Source organism: Rhinatrema bivittatum, chromosome 13 (assembly GCF_901001135.1).
Source record: "Rhinatrema bivittatum chromosome 13, aRhiBiv1.1, whole genome shotgun sequence".
NCBI lineage: Eukaryota > Metazoa > Chordata > Amphibia > Gymnophiona > Rhinatrematidae > Rhinatrema > Rhinatrema bivittatum.
Genome location: NC_042627.1, coordinates 15,693,241 through 15,711,257, shown reverse-complemented (window position 1 = coordinate 15,711,257; position 18,017 = coordinate 15,693,241). Strand labels below are relative to the sequence as shown.

At 43.0% G+C, this 18,017-nt stretch overlaps 1 protein-coding gene across 2 annotated transcripts in view; it reads right to left on the bottom strand.

Moving 5' to 3' along the window:
• PTPN9 (protein tyrosine phosphatase non-receptor type 9) overlaps positions 1-18,017 on the bottom strand; it is a 93,450-nt gene that overhangs the window by 19,601 nt on the left and 55,832 nt on the right. For both annotated transcript variants that reach the window (XM_029574811.1, XM_029574812.1), the window contains exons 6-8: positions 10,366-10,476; positions 9,945-10,273; positions 5,585-5,675 (exon numbers count right to left, since the gene is read on the bottom strand). In XM_029574811.1, coding sequence (XP_029430671.1) covers positions 5,585-5,675; positions 9,945-10,273; positions 10,366-10,476 — 531 coding nt within the window. The remainder of the gene's footprint in view (positions 1-5,584; positions 5,676-9,944; positions 10,274-10,365; positions 10,477-18,017) is intronic.

The window sequence follows — 18,017 nt, the reverse complement described above, 5'->3', positions numbered from 1 at the left end:
GACCTTCCTTCCCCCATCTACCCCCAATCGGAGATGGCAGGGAGTCAGTCCTGAAACTTGTCAAAAACTAGGCCCAAGCTTCAACGGCAGCTGTTGCTGGGCTTTAGGATGACATCTCTCTTTGGCACTCTCTGGATGAAGTTTCTGCATGACAGGGGCGATCTGATGAGACTGTTAAAAGTGTAAAGGACATCTCTGGAAGAATGCTAGACTATAAGAATACTGGCATCTTGGAGATGAGGATGGTTGTCTCCTCCTATTGACAAAGACTGAAAAGTACCCTTGATGCTCCTTAATCTGAGTTACAGTCTATTTGACTTTGTCTCCAAACACGTTGTCACCCACACATCCACATGCAAATTATGTACATCTTCTCGCAGGCTGCTGGCTTGTAACCCAGCCAGCCTGTGAACCCCATTGGCCACCACCGAAGTTTTGGCTGCAGTGTCAAACGCCTCATAGACTGAGAGGATTAGATGTTTCTCACACTCCTCTGCATCCTTCACTGCTTTGCAAACTGTGGCTTGCTCTGCCCTTGGCGATTCTGTTAAGGGTTTCAGCTTCTTAACACGTTCTTGCAAGTTCTGCACTATGTGCAGCTGGTGCGCCACGATACGAGCACTCGGCTTGGAACTCTGGAAGACTTTCTTCCCTACAGTGTCCAGGAGCTTTGGGTCTTCCCCAGAAGAGTACTGGAGTCTTCTTGGCCTGCATAACAGCTGACTCTACCGCAACAGAGGGATGAGGAAGCTGGATAACATCAAATCTAGGGGCTGGCTGCACCCTATATTTCAGATCAGTTTTCTGGCTACTGATAAGCAATTAGTGGGATTCAGGGATTCTGCCACATTCTGGATAGCAGATCCTGGAGTAACTCGTGCACAGGAATTTCTGCAGTTTGCTGAAGGCTGCAGAAGGCCAAAATCTTTTTGTTCTTGGATCCACATCTTTTCTGATACTGATGCTCATTACATTTACCAATTTATCCAGAAATCTAGAGTAGCAGAAAGCCTCTGGAGTGAAGACGTTTTTGTGGTAAAAATTCCCACTGAGCCTTCCTCTGATCACGAAAAGAGGGAGAAAGGGGAGAAGCACTGATCCTTAACGCAGATGATGAAGATAGCGACTGAGGCAGAGACCTCTGATGCCTCCGTGGGCACATGCCCAGGAAAGAAGCTGATCTAGCTGAAGTTTTCCCCCAACCTCTGACTCAGGGCAAGACTCTCCAATCACAGGGGTAGGCTTTCCCAGGTGTTGAGGGCTAACACTGATGGGTGGCAACTCTTGCATGGGGCTACATACTGGCATGGAACTAGGTAGAGCTCTGGTTTACAGGAATCTCTCTTCCATTCTAGACAGGAGAGGCTCCAAGACTCCTCTCCAGTTTCAGGAGGCAAAGAAACTCTTCACCAACAAAGTGAGCTGTTGTGATTTCTGGGCTAGATTTGGAGAAGACATCTTCTTCAGAAACCAAGTCTGTTCCTCATTTTATTTATTTATTTATTTATTTATTTATTTATTTCTTTTATATACCGACGTTCGATCGAGATATCACATCGGTTTCCAGATAACTCAAAGAATAGGGTAGTAACAGCCCTATTTTACATTATAACATTGTAATAAAAATAATAAATTGTAACATTGTAATAAATATAACAAATTATACAAATTATAACAGGAATAACAGGATTACGTTGAACATTTGATGTAGTATATAACATATGTACATAAATGACTTGTTGATGAGGATATATTAAGGTTAGGTTGGCAGGGAGGGTTGAAGGGGGGAATGGGGGGATAAAAGAGCTGTAAAAGAGCTGTAAAAGAGCTGATGTACTTAGTTCCAATGAAAGATTTGGCCCTGAGATACTCTGTGCAGACCTGGCTGGGCTCTGAAGACTCAAGGACATCCCCCTCCAGGACCAAGATCAGCTACTCTTAAGCGCTTTTTGGCTATCCTGCATCTTCTAGTCTTTAAGCCCTGGGGGACATATGACCACAGATGAAGTAATTAGCCATATCCTGGTCAAGGCCTAAAGTGGTATAGTGAAATTGAAAGGTGGTAATGATCAATGTGTGGAGACAGACGAAGAAATGGCAGAAATATTAAACGAATACTTCAGCTCTGTGTTCACTAAAGAAGACCCTGGAGAAGGACCATCTCTACACAACAAGAAACTGGAGGGAAGTGGAATAGATGAAAATCCTTTTACAGTAGAAAATGTGTGGGAAGAGCTAAAGAACCTGAAAGTGGACAAAGCCATGGGGCCTGATGGGATTCATCCAAGGATATTGAGGGAGCTCAGAGATGTTCTGGCGGGTCCGCTGTGTGACCTGTTCAATAGATCCCTAGAAACGGGAGTGGTGCCGAGAGACTGGAGAAGAGCGGTGGTGGTCCCACTTCACAAGAGTGGGAACAGGGAGGAGGCTGGCAACTACAGGCCGGTTAGCCTCACTTCGGTGGTGGGAAAAGTAATGGAGTCTCTGCTGAAAGAGAGAATAGTGAACTATCTACAGTCCGGAGAATTGATGGACCAGAGGCAACATGGATTCACCAGGGGAAGATCCTGTCAGACAAATCTGATTGACTTTTTTGACTGGGTAACCAAGGAATTGGACCAAGGAAGAGCGCTCGATGTCATATACTTGGATTTCAGCAAAGCTTTTGATACGGTTCCGCACAGGAGACTGGTGAATAAAACGAGAAGCTTGGGAGTGAGTGACAAGGTGGTGACCTGGATTGCAAATTGGTTGACGGACAGAAGACAATGTGTGATGGTAAACGGAACCTTCTCTGAAGAGAGAGCGGTTTTAAGTGGTTGTACCGCAAGGATCGGTGTTGGGACCGGTCCTGTTCAATATCTTTGTGAGCGACATTGCGGACGGGATAGAAGGTAAGGTTTGTCTTTTTGCGGATGACACTAAGATCTGCAACAGAGTGGACACGCCGGAAGGAGTGGAGAGAATGAGACGGGATCTAAGGAAACTGGAAGAGTGGTCGAAGATATGGCAGCTGAGATTCAATGCCAAGAAGTGCAAAGTCATGCATATGGGGAGCGGAAATCCGAATGAACTGTATTCGATGGGGGGGGAAAGGCTGACGTGCACGGAGCAGGAGAGGGACCTTGGGGTGATAGTGTCTAATGATATGAAGTCTGCGAAACAATGCGACAAGGCGATAGCAAAAGCCAGAAGAATGCTGGGCTGCATAGAGAGAGGAATATCGAGTAAGAAAAGGGAAGTGATTATTCCCTTGTACAGGTCCTTGGTGAGGCCTCACCTGGAGTACTGTGTTCAGTTCTGGAGACCGTATCTACAAAAAGACAAAGACAAGATGGAAGCGGTACAGAGAAGGGCGACCAGGAAGGTGGAGGATCTTCATCGCATGACGTACGAGGAGAGATTGAAGAATCTAAATATGTACACCCTGGAGGAAAGGAGGAGCAGAGGTGATATGATACAGACTTTCAGATACTTGAAAGGTTTTAATGATCCAAAGGCAACGACAAACCTTTACCATAAGAAAAAAATCAGCAGAACCAGGGGTCACGATTTGAAGCTCCAGGGAGGAAGATTCAGAACCAATGTCAGGAAGTATTTCTTCACGGAGAGGGTGGTGGATGCCTGGAATGCCCTTCCGGAGGAAGTGGTGAAGACCAGAACTGTGAAGGACTTCAAAGGGGCGTGGGATAAACACTGTGGATCCATAAAGTCAAGAGGCCGCCAATGAAGAGTGGGTGACTCGCCAGAATGATGGCTACTGCCTGGAGACAATACCCTTAGTCAATAAACATACACATGGTTACTGTGACTCCAACATCACTCTAAGATTCAACAGCAAGAGGAAATGTGGAAAAAAGGATTTGCACTCACAAAGACGGGAGTAGCTGGCTTGTTACGGCGGTTACTACCCCAAACCAAATGTACCTGATACTTCACTCTCGACGCATATCCAGCATAGCTCTCTGCTTCAACGGCAGGGGAAAAGAAAAACTGATACTTCACGCATATCCAGCATAACTTCAACGGCAGGGGAGAAGAAAAAAGGATTCACACTCACAAAGCGGGGAGTAGCTGGCTTGTCACGGCGGTTACTACCCCAAACCAAATGTGCCTGATACTTCACTTTCGATGCATATCCAGCATAGCTCTCTGCTTCAACGGCAGGGGAGAAGAAAAAAACTGATACCTCACGCATATCCAGCATAGCTCCCTGCTTCAACGGCAGGGGAGAAGATAAACAACCAATAAGGGCTGTATAACATAATCTGGGTAAAAACAAATAAGCATGGGTGTAGCTTGCTTATTGCGGCGGTTACTACCCCTACTACCTCTAACTAATCAAGCTAGATATTTCACTTGGATGCAGCTCCTCCACCGCTCTCTACATTAATGGCGGGGGTGGAAGGGAATTAGAACCAAGAGCTAAGAGAAACAGATAAGTATGGGAGAAGAAATGAGGGAAGCTTGCTGGGCAGACTGGATGGGCCATTTGGTCTTCTTCTGCCGTCATTTCTATGTTTCTTTGTTTCTATGTAATAAATCTTCTGAGCATCCACGATAAACATCTAGTGCCCACAGATACAGGTTTTGAAGCTGCTGATGGCTAGCTTCTTTTTAAGTCTTTCTCCAGACATCACATGCCAGAAAACTTCTACCTGCAATGAGGCAGACAAAAATGTTATGAAAAAAAATGAAAAAGAGAAGATCACAAATCCGTGTGAAAGCTCAGACAAAATCAGAATGGTGAGGGGCTCACAAGGCAGTAAGTGTGTGGAAACCACTGCGCATGCAGAGCAAAACGCTTCACTGAGCCAGGAGAGTGGGGTCCGTTTGACGCCATCAGATGATGTAAGCCCCACACATCATGGCTAATTCATCCCTGCTTGAGGGCTAAGAATTACAGGTCTAGAAATGCAATGGAAGAAATTCATTTTGAGAAGACATAGCTTTTCATCAAGGAATCGTCTATGCTGCAAATTTCTACCTCTCTCTTTTTAGGGGCACTCTGCATTCATGGACATGAAAGGGTCTAGAGAAACATTTATCAGCTATAAGCCCAGCTAAAAAAACCCCCACTCATTCTTTACTGCTAGCAGGCCTCCTGACTATAGGACACAATGCATAGAGAAAGTTATATTTTTCTATGCTATTATTTCATTCTTTAAAACTAAGAAATGGAAGAATGATAAGTTAAATGAACTTGCTTGGATCTGCAAGAAGACCGATTGCCTAGTCTGGGTGTCTCCCTTATGGCTGTCGATTAGTTGGTTCCTTTTGGGTGGATGGGTTCACACAAGTATAAAGAACTTCACATGTCAGCAAAGTCCAAAGTTAGACAAGCCAATGACCCAAGTAGCAGCTTTTTCAGTGCATAAAACCCTACACAATACATAAATAGTAAACAAGGCTATATAAAAGGGTGTTATATCAGAGGTCTTTTTCCTCTAAAAACCTAAGTGGTATACTACAAGCTAAACAGCACTGCAACACCCAACTCAACAAACGAGGGAACGCCAGTTAGCACCACTTATAAACAGTAATGCAAAACTTACAGCATAGTACCAAATCTCTGCCTGCTTACCTCATGTCGGCTCAGCTGTTTCAGCTTCACCCTGGTTTGGTCAAGGCATGGGACATCTCCATAACGGTTCTTCTCCTGGTTAAAGAGTGCTCTTCGAGAGAGAAACAAAGCAAGTGAGCAGCTCAAAGACCTCTACTAAGAATGCTCTCAGAGGTCAAGAGTTCCGTCCCTCCCTGCAGCTCCTACTGGGACCTGGGCTCCTCAGATCCACCCCCTCACAGTGTCATCAGCAGCAGAGGTGGCCCAAATCCTTAAGGGTGGCAACAGAGGCTGTGAGGCCACAACTGAACTGGGATGCAGGGCAAAAGAAAGTGGAGAGAGATGAGCTGGCCGCTACCAAAAGGTTCCCTTGCCTGCTGCCCCACCCCATCGGCTCCTGCCAGGACCGGGACTTCTCCAACCCAGCCCTTCCCAGTGATATCAGTAGTTGGTTGGGAACCAGACCCTTAAGGGGAATACCGTAGGCAGGCCCTGCACCGAAAAACTGTGCCTCTTCATGCACGCTCTTTGATGGACAGCAGAAATAGTGGCTCCCGCTCTGGACAAAACATACAATAGCAACAAGTAGACCACATCCAAAAGATAAGATACCTGTCTCAGTGTCTCTATTCACTTATTGCTCTCCTACCTATCATACTCTCACCATCACCGGATGTGCATCACAGCAACCTGAGCCCCCTCCTCTCCTACCACATCACATATCCATACAATCGCAGGGCACAGCAGATAGTCCTCCCAATCTCACCTCTAAGCCACGCATCCTAAACATACCTTAATAATTGCTCATCCACCCCGGCCCCACCCAAAAGAGAAGCTCAATCCAGAATGAACACAACCAACAAAAAAAAAGCTCCTCCCCAAAAAAAGTGTGACACTCCTGAACATCCACTCTGTCTACCACAAGCTCAACCTCCTATATTACCTACAAACAGAAGAACCCAAGAGAGGCATAGAATGAGGATACAGATTCCCCCTAGTTCCTCTAAATCTGCCCACATGGCTTTTCTTTTTCCCAAATCTCCAACAGAAACAAATGAGGAGGTGGGGTACAAAAATCTTCAGACAATGAGAAATCAAGGAACAGAATCCACTTTGTTGCAGGCTGATGCCAACTACAAATGGGGAATCTTCCTGGTTTATCGTCCATCATTAGACACAGATGAAGTTCTCCAAGACCACCTCAGATATAATACTTGATACTAGGATGCTACTTCTTAGGTGGCTTCAATATTCATGCAAATGAACCAGACTTAGACTCTACCCATAACCCAATTGGTCAACATGATAAATCATAATGCAGGCCATGCAGGGGATCTAGTACTTGAACCGTACCAGCTGCTACAAGACCTATCAATTGAAAACCTACAGACCACTAAGCTCTCCTTGTCAAACTACCATGTGGTACGATTTGACCTACAGCTACCACTATCCCAAAAAAATATAAAATGAAAGAATTAAAAAATAAATAATAATTCAGACCAACCGATCACATAGCCCCAGAGCCTTCTTAAATATTCTGCAAAAACTGAATCATAGCATATCTCCTCTCCACCCCACCTTAACTGTTCTCTTGGTTAATAGCTGAAACACAGACTTGAAAGCAATCATGGATACAATAGCCCCAGAGATACTGTCATATCAAAAATCCCAAACCCATTCTACAGTTCCCTCCAGAACTAAAGGAATTAAAACAAAATGGGACAAAGGCTTGAAAGAAAATGGCAGAAGTCAGCTCTAGAAGCTGACAGAAATACTGCAGATGGCAGACACCAACCAACTTATTGCAACACCAAGACTGAAGCAAAGAAGGTATACTATAATAAAACAATTAACCAGGCATAAAACTCGTACAGAGACCTATTCCAGACAGTCAAGCTTCTAGGATCCACCCTCTCCCTATTCCCTACCATGACATCACAAACTCACTGCAATAATCTAGTTAACTTCTTTACTGATAAGATTGCTGCACTCATCAGAGCTGGATGAAGGTTCAGAAGACAGCCTTCCACCAGCAAGATAAGCTCTCTCCCCAAATTCTCTGCCAGAAGAGGATATCAATACTCTTCTCCCAGATTTCAAAGCTATAAAATGCATAGGTGATCCTTGCCTACCTTGGGTAATCAAACTAGCCAAATCATGTCTACTCTGTCACCTTGAAGCTATAATTAACATATCTTTAGCAGGTGGTCACCTAGCAGACTATATATATATATATATATATATATATTAAAAAAGTCTACCTGGAAGTCCATATTCAGAGTCATTTAGCCAGATAACCTTAGGACCAGCTAACTCTGGTCATGCTGTAGAGCTGTCCTAAGGTTAGCCAGATGAACTTATCCGGCTATCTTTAAGATAGCTGTCTATATTCAATAAAGCAGCTCCTTGCCAAAGTTAGCTGGAGAAATTTACCTGGCTAACTTTGCAATCTGGTCAGTGACTGAATATGGATCTTCTACTCCGAAAAATCCCAACCTGGATCCATATGAACTCAGTTACTACTGCAGTCTCTAACCTTTCATTTCTAGGCAAAAATCATCAAAAAAAAAGCTTTACTACTACAGTTATCTAATTTCATGCAGTCCACAGACTTCCGACCTCACCATTGCTCAGAATCTGTGGTACTAAGCCTAGTCATACGACGACTCTGCTTAGATTGCAGACAAGCTGCCTTACTGGTCCTCCTTGACCTCTCAGTGGCCTTCAATACTGTAGACCTCAAGGACCTAATTACCCACCTTAGGGACCTAGGATTAGCAGGCCAGCACTCAAATGGTTCAAATCCTACCTCCATAATCACTCCAAAACTGTTTCATGATCACATCTTACCCTGTCCACTGTGGAGTATCTCAAGGATCTGTGCTATCACCCACACTGTTCAACGTTTTACCATGGCCCTATTAGATGAACTCAGAGCCCACCAGATCACTTACTTCACATACGTGGATGACATTCTTATCCCGCTTGGCCCAGTCCCTGACAAAACAATAAAAAAATCTACACAACTAAAGAAAAATCTCTGATTGGCTTCAGAAAAACAGACTAAATCTGCAAAACAACAGAAATATCATGGGTCAGGAAAGCAGCCACCTAGACCTGAATGTAATTCTGGAAGGCATAGCTTTGCCCCCTACAACCACCATCCAGAGTTTGGGATTCATACTGGACTTCAAGCTCACCACCGAAGCCCAAGTCCTAGAAATTACCAAAGCAGCTTTGTTCCAACTGCATTATACTATAACATCTCCATCCTCACCTTAAGGACCCCGCCTTTGCTGCAGTCATCCAGGCCTGCATAATCGTAATTCACTCTGCATTGGGATTCCTAATAAACTAATCTGGTGACTGCAATTCCAACAAAGAGCCACTGTTGGAATGATGCTTAGTTTAAGAAACAATCATGCAGGATCAGGTTGATATTAGAAACTCAGGACTGGCTACAAACACTTTACCATACCAAGTTTAAAATCCTGATTCTAGCTTACAAGGCCCTCAAAAGGTAACTACCTCAGCAATTGTCTGACCCGATATATACTTTCCCATCCTCAATACTCACTGTCACAAATCCAGCTACCTGTACCTATCCTCAAAGAACTTTGCCTCATGAGCACTAGAAAGAGGACCTTCCAAGGTTTGGCCTCAATCTTATGGAACGCTACTGAAGTGCTAGTTTGTTGTAGGGAGCACTGGGCAGTCGTTCAGGGTGCCATGAGTTGAGGGGTGTCCTGGGCACCGCTGGCATCGCCTTTTAGCACAGAAAATGAAGAGCCTGCGGACAGCTGATTTTCTCCTTAGGGTGCCATTTACCCTAGAGCTGGCCCTGCTCTATCACCAAACATCAGACAAGTCCTTATCCTTCTAGCCTTCAGAAAACGAATTTAAAACTTAGCTCTTTTTTGCTAGCTTCTTCTCTTTCATGAGGCTCTGAAACAGAGGGCTGCCTAGGCAGAGGTAAGAGTGGTAGCTCCTTTCAGTAGTCAATTGGAAGGGAACTAGCCATGGGCCACAGTGAAAGCTCCTTTTGGTGATAGTTTCTGAATTTTAGGATTTTTCCACTCCTGTGCAGGGCAACAAATTTGTTAATTTTTTCAAATTAAAAAAAAAAGAGACAAGCTGATCTGTGAATAATACCGTCAAGGAAGAGATAAACTACAGAGACCTACAGTGGGCAAATCATAGCTAGGAAATCCTTGCCTATGTCTTTGCTTACATGGTGAGACCACTGCGGAAAGTCGTTTTGAGAGGAATTCTCAAAACAATTATACTTCCATCAGAACCACGAATCCCAGCCTCTTATGCATACATAACAAATACCGAGTGCAAGTGATCCCCCACTGCAGCTCCTCCGTTTCAAACTCACAGGGAGCATGCAAAGGTGCCAGCTGGCATCTCTCTCCGGATGTCCTCATATTCCTCATAGACTCCCTGCTTCTGCATGAGGGCAATGTGATCAAGCACCTCCTGCACAGTCATGGATTCAGGTCCCGGAACATGCACAGAACCATTTTCACGCGCCAGTGTCTGTGGCACCAGGATCAGCTCATCCAATGGGTCCGGGTGGCCGTTCTGCTGCGGGAGGAAACGGTGGTTCCAGCTTAAGGGGTCTAGTTTTAGAGATCCACCAAGGTATTCAGGCAAGCAATCCAGAGGAAAGTACTGCTTCAACTCCAACATTTTTACCATCTGAACCTGAAGCACAGAAGAGAGAGAGAGAGAGAGAGACATGAGAAACATGCACAACCTGGCCTGTTCCTCAGGCAAGGCTTCCTGTCTTTACTCACCCGTTCCCGCAGCTTCTCCTTCAGTAAGAGGCTGATGATGGAGTAAGGGACCCGGAACCACATGGGGGCACCCACAATAAAGACCTTCTTCAGGCGAGCAGGAAATGCACCCTGTGAAATGCACATAGGCCTTTACTCCCCCAAAGTTCATAAGGTCACCTGTTTCCTATACTTGCCCAGCAGTCAGTACTCATGTATTCTCTTTAAAAACAATATAGAAATGTGAGATTATGGTAGCTTGAAACAAGTTTGCTTACCATAAACGGTGTTTTCCGTATATAGCAGGATGATTGTGGGCGACATCATCCAATGGCAGTGGATGGACCTCTCTCTCTTAGCTAGTAGAGATTTTGCGCTATCGAGCATGTGCAGGAATTCCTGCTCAGGCCTTGCTTGTCAGCCTGCTCAATTGATTCTGAGTCAGGTTTAGCTAGGTAGTTGACTCTCCAGGAAGACAGGCAGGTGTTTAGCAAGGATAATTCATCCTATCTACAGAAAACACCATTAAGGAGTAAGTAAACTTGCTTTTTCTGTTGATAAGCAGGCCTGAATTAGCCATAACATGTGGGGAGTCCCAAGCTGAAAGATGCAGCAGGCTAGGCAAAACTGCGTGTCTGAATTTGTCAGTCTTCTAGAAACTATCCAGACAGTAATGTGACACAAAGGTATGTACTGATGACTATATTGCACGGCTTGCAGATGAGCCACTGATGCAGCCATAGTTCTAACTTGATAAGCATTGATAGAAGCTTTAATTTGTATGCCTGCTAACTTATAGCAGTGCGCAATGCAGACCGCTAGCAGTAACCAAATGTATATTGTCCAACTGCCTGTGTCTAATCTGTTAGGATTGTAAGAGACAAATAGTTGTGAAGCCTGAATTCTTCATCTGTAGTAAGCTAAGACTAAGATTAGAGTCTAAGGTAAGAAGGGTTTTTTCACCTTCATGCACATATGGCTTTGGGAAGAATATAAGTAGTATGATGGCTTCATTAATATGGAAAGCTGATACAACTTTTTTGGAAGATCTTTGGGGTGGATGTGAAGCACCACTCTATTGTGGAAGAATTGCATAATGAACTAAAGCCTGAAGTTCACCGATTCTTCTTGCCAAAGTTAATTCTACAAGGAATATTACTTCCCATGTCAGAAGAGCCAATTCCAAAGGTTCAACTAGAGGCTTCTTCAGTTGTACAAGAATGACATTCTTATCCTATGGAATGGTTGGTTTTACAACTGGATGTTTAGAGTGCCAGAAGCCTTTGATACATTTTGGAAACTAATGAATGAATGGAGCTAGGTTTACCCATCGGTTTGATTCTTGTAAGTGGCTATGGAAACGAGATGTGCTCTTACTATTGAGGTGGCAAGATCTGAACCAGAAAGAGAGCAAAAAATTCAGCAACTCTTTGGGTTTGCAGGTGGACGGATCTAAACCAGGGCTTCCCAAACATTTAGCCAGTATGACCCCATTCTAGCACTTGAAAACTCACATGACTCCAGAGGACGATCACAACAAATTAGCAGGAGTATGATTCTACAACGATCATGCCTCACCCTCTTTGCACTCCTATCAATCCTCTCTCTCTCAACCTCCACCCATTCCAGGGGATCTTCTCGCTTAACTTCCTTCTCTCCAATGTACATCCCTCTCTCAATCTCCACTCCTCACCCTTTTTCACATGTGCCAACTGATCCTCTGTCATTCCATCCCTGTCACTCGCCAGCCTACCCCTCCCTCCTCTCCAAACCTTCTCTCACATCTCCCCAATTGATCCCCTCTCACCACCACTTCCCTCTTCCATCTCTCAGTTATGTCATTCCTCCCCCTTTCATCCTCCACAGCCAATCCCTCTCCAACTTATCCAACCCTCAAATCCCTCCTGCCTCTCACTTCAAATAGCCTCTTCTCCAAACATTCCCTTGCCAGGATCAGCAGCAACATTTTCCTTTAGCCACCGGGTCGAAGGTTGACGACAACAGGTGGGAAGAGTGGCAGGCTGATGAGAGGTGGGTGAGAAAAAAAGGAGCAGTGGAAATATCCACACTCATCCTCCCCCTTCCCTCATGGCTGATGATCTGCAAGGGGCAGCAGCATTATTAATGAAAGTCAGTACGGGCCCTGTGGGACATTGCAAGCTTACAGGCTCTACAGCAGTCTTGAACCCTCCTCGTGCAGGGTCTGTGAGGGTAATACTGCCTTCTAGGCCCCATGCTGACCTCCACTACCACTGCTACTGAAGTGCTGCCATATGAGGCACTTTTGACCCCAGCAGAAAAAATTGTGTGACCCCCATTTGGGGTCCTGACCCACCATGTGGGAAACCTTTTTCATTTAAAACTGTAAGCTCTTCTAGTTGATGGTTTTCTGGCAGACACTATTATGTCTTCAACATCTTTGGGCAAGGACAATTCTTTTAGATACATCTTTTTTATTAAATAGCAAGAACCAATGCAAATAATTCCCAGTACACATTTGTTACTTATGTGAGCCAGGACAACAGTAAGAAAATGTTACATGACATTATTTTCTCCCCAATATAGCTCTCCTCACCAAACCCCCATCCCTCTTAGTTATATAACAGAAAGCTCTATTGTTTCTTGTCTTAACAACAAATCATACAGTTCAGAATATAATGGGGCAGATTCCTACAAGTTACTTACATTATATAGTTCTGCCCCCGCCCAGAAACAGCAATTGTACCGATAACCCCTCACCCTCTCGTGAAACCTCCCACCCCCTCCCCCTACTTAGGCTTCGTACCCCTCCTTCACATTATATTTTCATCATACCCTATCACCAATCAGAACATCTCATGGAGTATATCAAGCAAAGTCATTCAAAATCTGATTTCTAGCTTTATGTGGCAACTGTGAAGAATAGGGAAGCCAGACATCTAAGATTAATTTATTTCTCCTAGGATGGAAACCTGGACTAGACATCATTTCCATCAATAGCAACTGATGAATCTTATTTTTCAGGAAGGTAAGCGTTGGAGCAGCCTCCAAGAATGCAATATAGCCACCCATGCCAACAGCATCATTTTCCTAATCCATATCCTTTGTGATAAAGTACAACTTGAATCCAGTTTTATATCCCCAAGTAGAGCTATTAATGCATCAGGCATCAGAGTGAGAGATGTAACATTCCCTACATATGTAAATACCTTCTGCCAAAAAACCTGTATCTTAGGGCATAGCCTAAAGGAATACCCAGATTCCCCATCAGAGGCGGCAATGTGTTCCAAATATCCTTGCCTCTGTAAAATAAAAGCCCTCGTCAGAAATTTAAATTGTTTCTCTCATTTGTACATTGCATATGAGTTTTGATATACCTGCAAAACATGCCTTGTATATTTTGATGGGTATGGATATTTGTAATTCTTGTCAAAAGTGATCTTTTTCAAAAGTCATGCAATCTAGTCAACAGGAGAGATAAAATCTAGTGTACAGTTCCCATTGTTCAACATTTGTAGACTTGTAGCTTTTGTTCCCCAAACGTTATAAAACGCAAATCAAATCTTAGGGAAGAGGTGCTGGAAAACTTAAAAGCGCCGACATCCGCCAGTGTGGCCAGCCCTAATCCTGGGCCCTTAAATTGTCAAAAACGTTTTAGCTGTATCCGGTGTATCAAAGGATTTTGAAGTACCTTCATGCCAGGTACAGAGACGTGCAAGAAATTGCAGCACAAAGCACAGTTGTTCTTGAATCAAAGAACAGACCTGTGTGAATTTCTTCCTTTGCATCGATACTTTCAGCGAATAGTCCTGAAAAATCCTAATGCCTTGCGTCTCGTATACTATCTCCTGTCACTTGTGATATTGCCTGCATGATGGTTTGCTTGTGTATAAAATTTAGAAATCTGGCAATCACCTGCAAGATCTTGTCTCTCCATTACGTCATCTCCCGATCCGATGCGCCCTTTCAATGACTATTTGGCCTTTGAGGTCTGGTAAGTGTAAGGCCTCGGGGAGCCACATGGCAAAGAGCTTAGGCAAATTTATTTTATCAAGATTTTTATTAAACCCCATGAAATGGAGAATATTTCTTCTCAAATGTGTTTCTAAATTGTCCATTTATTTTCATGCACTATTAACTGTGCTTCTATCTTTTTTAGTTTCGTTTCAGCCGCTACCAATTCATCTTCCAAAAAGGAGATACGGCCTTCCACTGCACCGAGTCTGGGACCCACCTCTGAAACCCTTTTTTAGGTCTGCTATTTGTTCTGAAATTTCCATTCATTTGCACAATAGTGCTTAAACTACGGCTCTGGTTACTTCTGCTACTGCAGATTCTTCGCCATTAGGCAAAAGACCACTTTCTTTCGCTGCAGCCACTATTTTGGCTGATCCCATCTGAGACAAATCTTTTTCTTTCTTACCCTCTTTTATAGGCATCTCCTCCCGGAGATAGCTGCATATAGCGATCTATCGCCATTAAAGAGTCTCTAGGTTGTAAATTCTGCACGATTAGGTGCCCTTCACTAACAATTAATGCAGATTTTGTGGGGTTGGTGCTCAGAGCCTAGAGTTCAACATCCCTCCAGGCTCACTACCTCACGTGATCTCTCCCAAGAACAAAAAAAAAAAAAAGACTGCAGGGATTCTTGAGGAGGAATTCCTGCACATGCTCAGTAAAGCAAAAGCTCTACTAGTTGAGAGAGAGGTCCAGTCAGTGCCATTGGATGATGTCATACACATGTTATGGCTAATTTAGCCCTGCTTATCAATAGAAAAAATACACTACATGCAAGAAGTGAGATGACAGAGGGGATATGATTATAAAATCATGAGTGGTGGCGAATGAAATTTTTTTTACCCTTTCAAATAATACTAGAACTAGGGGAATCTCAATGAAACTAATTAGTAGGAGATTTAAATCAAATTTAAGAAAGTATATTTTCATTCAACGCGCAACCAAGCTGTGGAATTTGCTGCCAGAAGATGTGATCTAAGTTAATAGTATAGCTGAGTTTAAAAGAAAGAAGATTTGATAAATTTGATAAATACTTATTAGCAAGGCATGTACTGGGATCATCAACTCCTACATACAGGAATGGGATCTTCTGGGTACTTCCAAGTGATCTGGATTGGTCACTGCAGCAGACAGGATACTGGGCTTGATGGATCATTAGTCCGAACTAGCATGGCACTTCTTATGTCCTATAAAGTGGCAAGCAAAGCTAAGGTGCTCACTTGTAACAGGTGTTCTTTGTATGTAACAGGCTAGATCGACAACACAAGTCGACGACATCATCCAAAAGTTCTCTCAAAGCTCAGAAAAACAGAGAAAGTTTTTTCTGAGAATGTGTGAGCCTTCATGAGCCTCCTTAGTCCTTACAAAGAGCCAATCTTCAACTTTAGAGGGGAGGTAGGAGGGACTGTGCTGCTAATGAGGAACGCCTGTTATAGGTGAGCCACTTGACTCTCTCTGTGGACAAGGAGGAATTCCCAAGCTTAGAATTGCATATGATTGGTTTGTTGAGAATTTTAGGATGTAAGTGCAACCTGTATTTACAGTACGAGGCTGGAGGATAGTGTTGAAGGAATTAGTTAACTAAGCTTTGGAGAACTGCCAGACCACACTTGTCATCTTGGCAGGAAGTATTTTCTGAGAAGTAAAAGTCTGGATGAAAAACCAAAGTAGCTGCTTTGAAGATCTATTCAACGGAAGCAGACCGAAGATGTGCCAGGGAAAATGTAATGGACGACATTTACTTTACTTTGAAGAGGTAACCCTGATTGTGGTAGCAATAAGTGATGCAAACAGTAGATTCCTCTTTGGAACTGAAATGTCTTGCTTAACTGGGTTGAAAGAAATGAAAAGTTTATTTACTTTAACAGTTTTTATATACCGACATTCATTGGTAATATCACATCGGTTTACAATAAACGAAAACTACGCTTTTGAAGCGCTTAACAGAGAACTAGGAAATACAATATAACATCAGATTACATTGAGAAGAGTTTCTATAGAAATTAATTTTTTTGTAAAATAAAACAACAAAGCTCTTCTGCAATCCAATTTATGAAGAACCTGCTTGCCTTTATGGGCATGTGGAAATAATGAGGCCGAAATTCAGTGCCACATAGCCAGATAAAGTTCGAACTTATCAGGCAAAGTGGTGTTATTTCAATATTCAGCCATGTTCAGCAGCCACCACTTATATGGAGAACATATTTTTCCAGCTAAAACGTTATCTAGATAAGCAAGAGGTGGGATGTGGCAATACAGGGTGGAGCTACTTATTTGGCCAATTAAGTGCTGATATTTAGCTTTATCTGGCTACTTTAGCTGGATAAGTTAAACCTGCTATTCAACTAGTCTAAAAGTTAGCTGGCTAAACTTATTAGGATAACTATTAGATAGCTCACTGTACTCAGCGACACATCTTAGCCAAGTCAGCTGGATAAGTTGCTCAGCTGGGCAGCAATTGAACATGGACCCCCAATATTGTCAAAACATCGGACTGACAAGTGAGACTGAGATTATTTTTTTTTAAAGAAAAATTTAGGATGCATTTTCAAAACTAGTCTGTTTTGAAAAATTTTAGTGTAAGGAGAATAAGAAACTAAGGCTTGCAATTTGCTTATTCTTCATGCAAAAGTAACTGCTAACTAAAATAAACTTCCCAAGTTTGAAACTTCAAATGCATTGTTAATGATTCAAATGGAGGTTTCATGAGTTGAATAAGAACTATATTGAGACCCCAAGAACAAGCAGATCTTTTAACGGAGGCTTCAGATGTGTGAGGCCTTTCATGAAATCTAACATCTGTAGGCTGATGAGAAATAAGACCAACATCCTAGTTAAGAACATAAGTAGTTGCCATACTGGGTCAGACCGAGGGTCTATCAAGCCCAGTATCTTGTTTCCAACAGTTGACAATCTAGGAAATAAGTACCTGGCAAGTAAGCAAACATTAAATAAATCCCATGCTACTAATGGTGATAAAAAGCAGTGGCTATTCCCCAAGTTAACTTGATTAATAGCGGTTTATGGGCTTCTCCTCCAGGAACTTATCCAAACCTTTAATAAACCCAGCATCCTCTGGCAATGAATTCCAGAGCTTAATTGTGTGATGAGTGAAAAATAATTTTCTCTGATTTGTTTTAAATGCACTATTTGCTAACTTCATGGAATGCCCCCTAGTCCTTGTATTATGACTCACAATACAAGGACTAGTCCCTCTCATGATTCTATAGACCTCTAGCTAGTGGGGTATAGTGCTATAGCACAGAGGTGAACTGAGTTACTTTTCAATCCAGAGTAAGAGTTAGTAGATATCAGAGCAAGACATTTAAAAAGATTCAGAGTAAAAAGTGTGCACCAGATCATAAATCTTTCCCATTTAAAGTTGTATGATTTTCTGATACAATATTTCCTTGAATCTAAAAGAACTCTCTTCCCTTTCAGAGGCAATTGCATGGACAACACATGACTTTAAACATCCAAGCAGTCAGAGTTAAAGATTGAAGGTTGGGTTGCAAGAGATTCCCATTGTTCTATATGATGAGGGATGGGAGTATCCTCAAATCTTCTTACTTACTGAACAATTAGGCATTGTAGCCACAGACAACAAATTTGAAGGGGCCATAATGCTATCAAAATCATTGATCTTTTCTTCTTAAATTTTTGGCTTGTCCTGGATA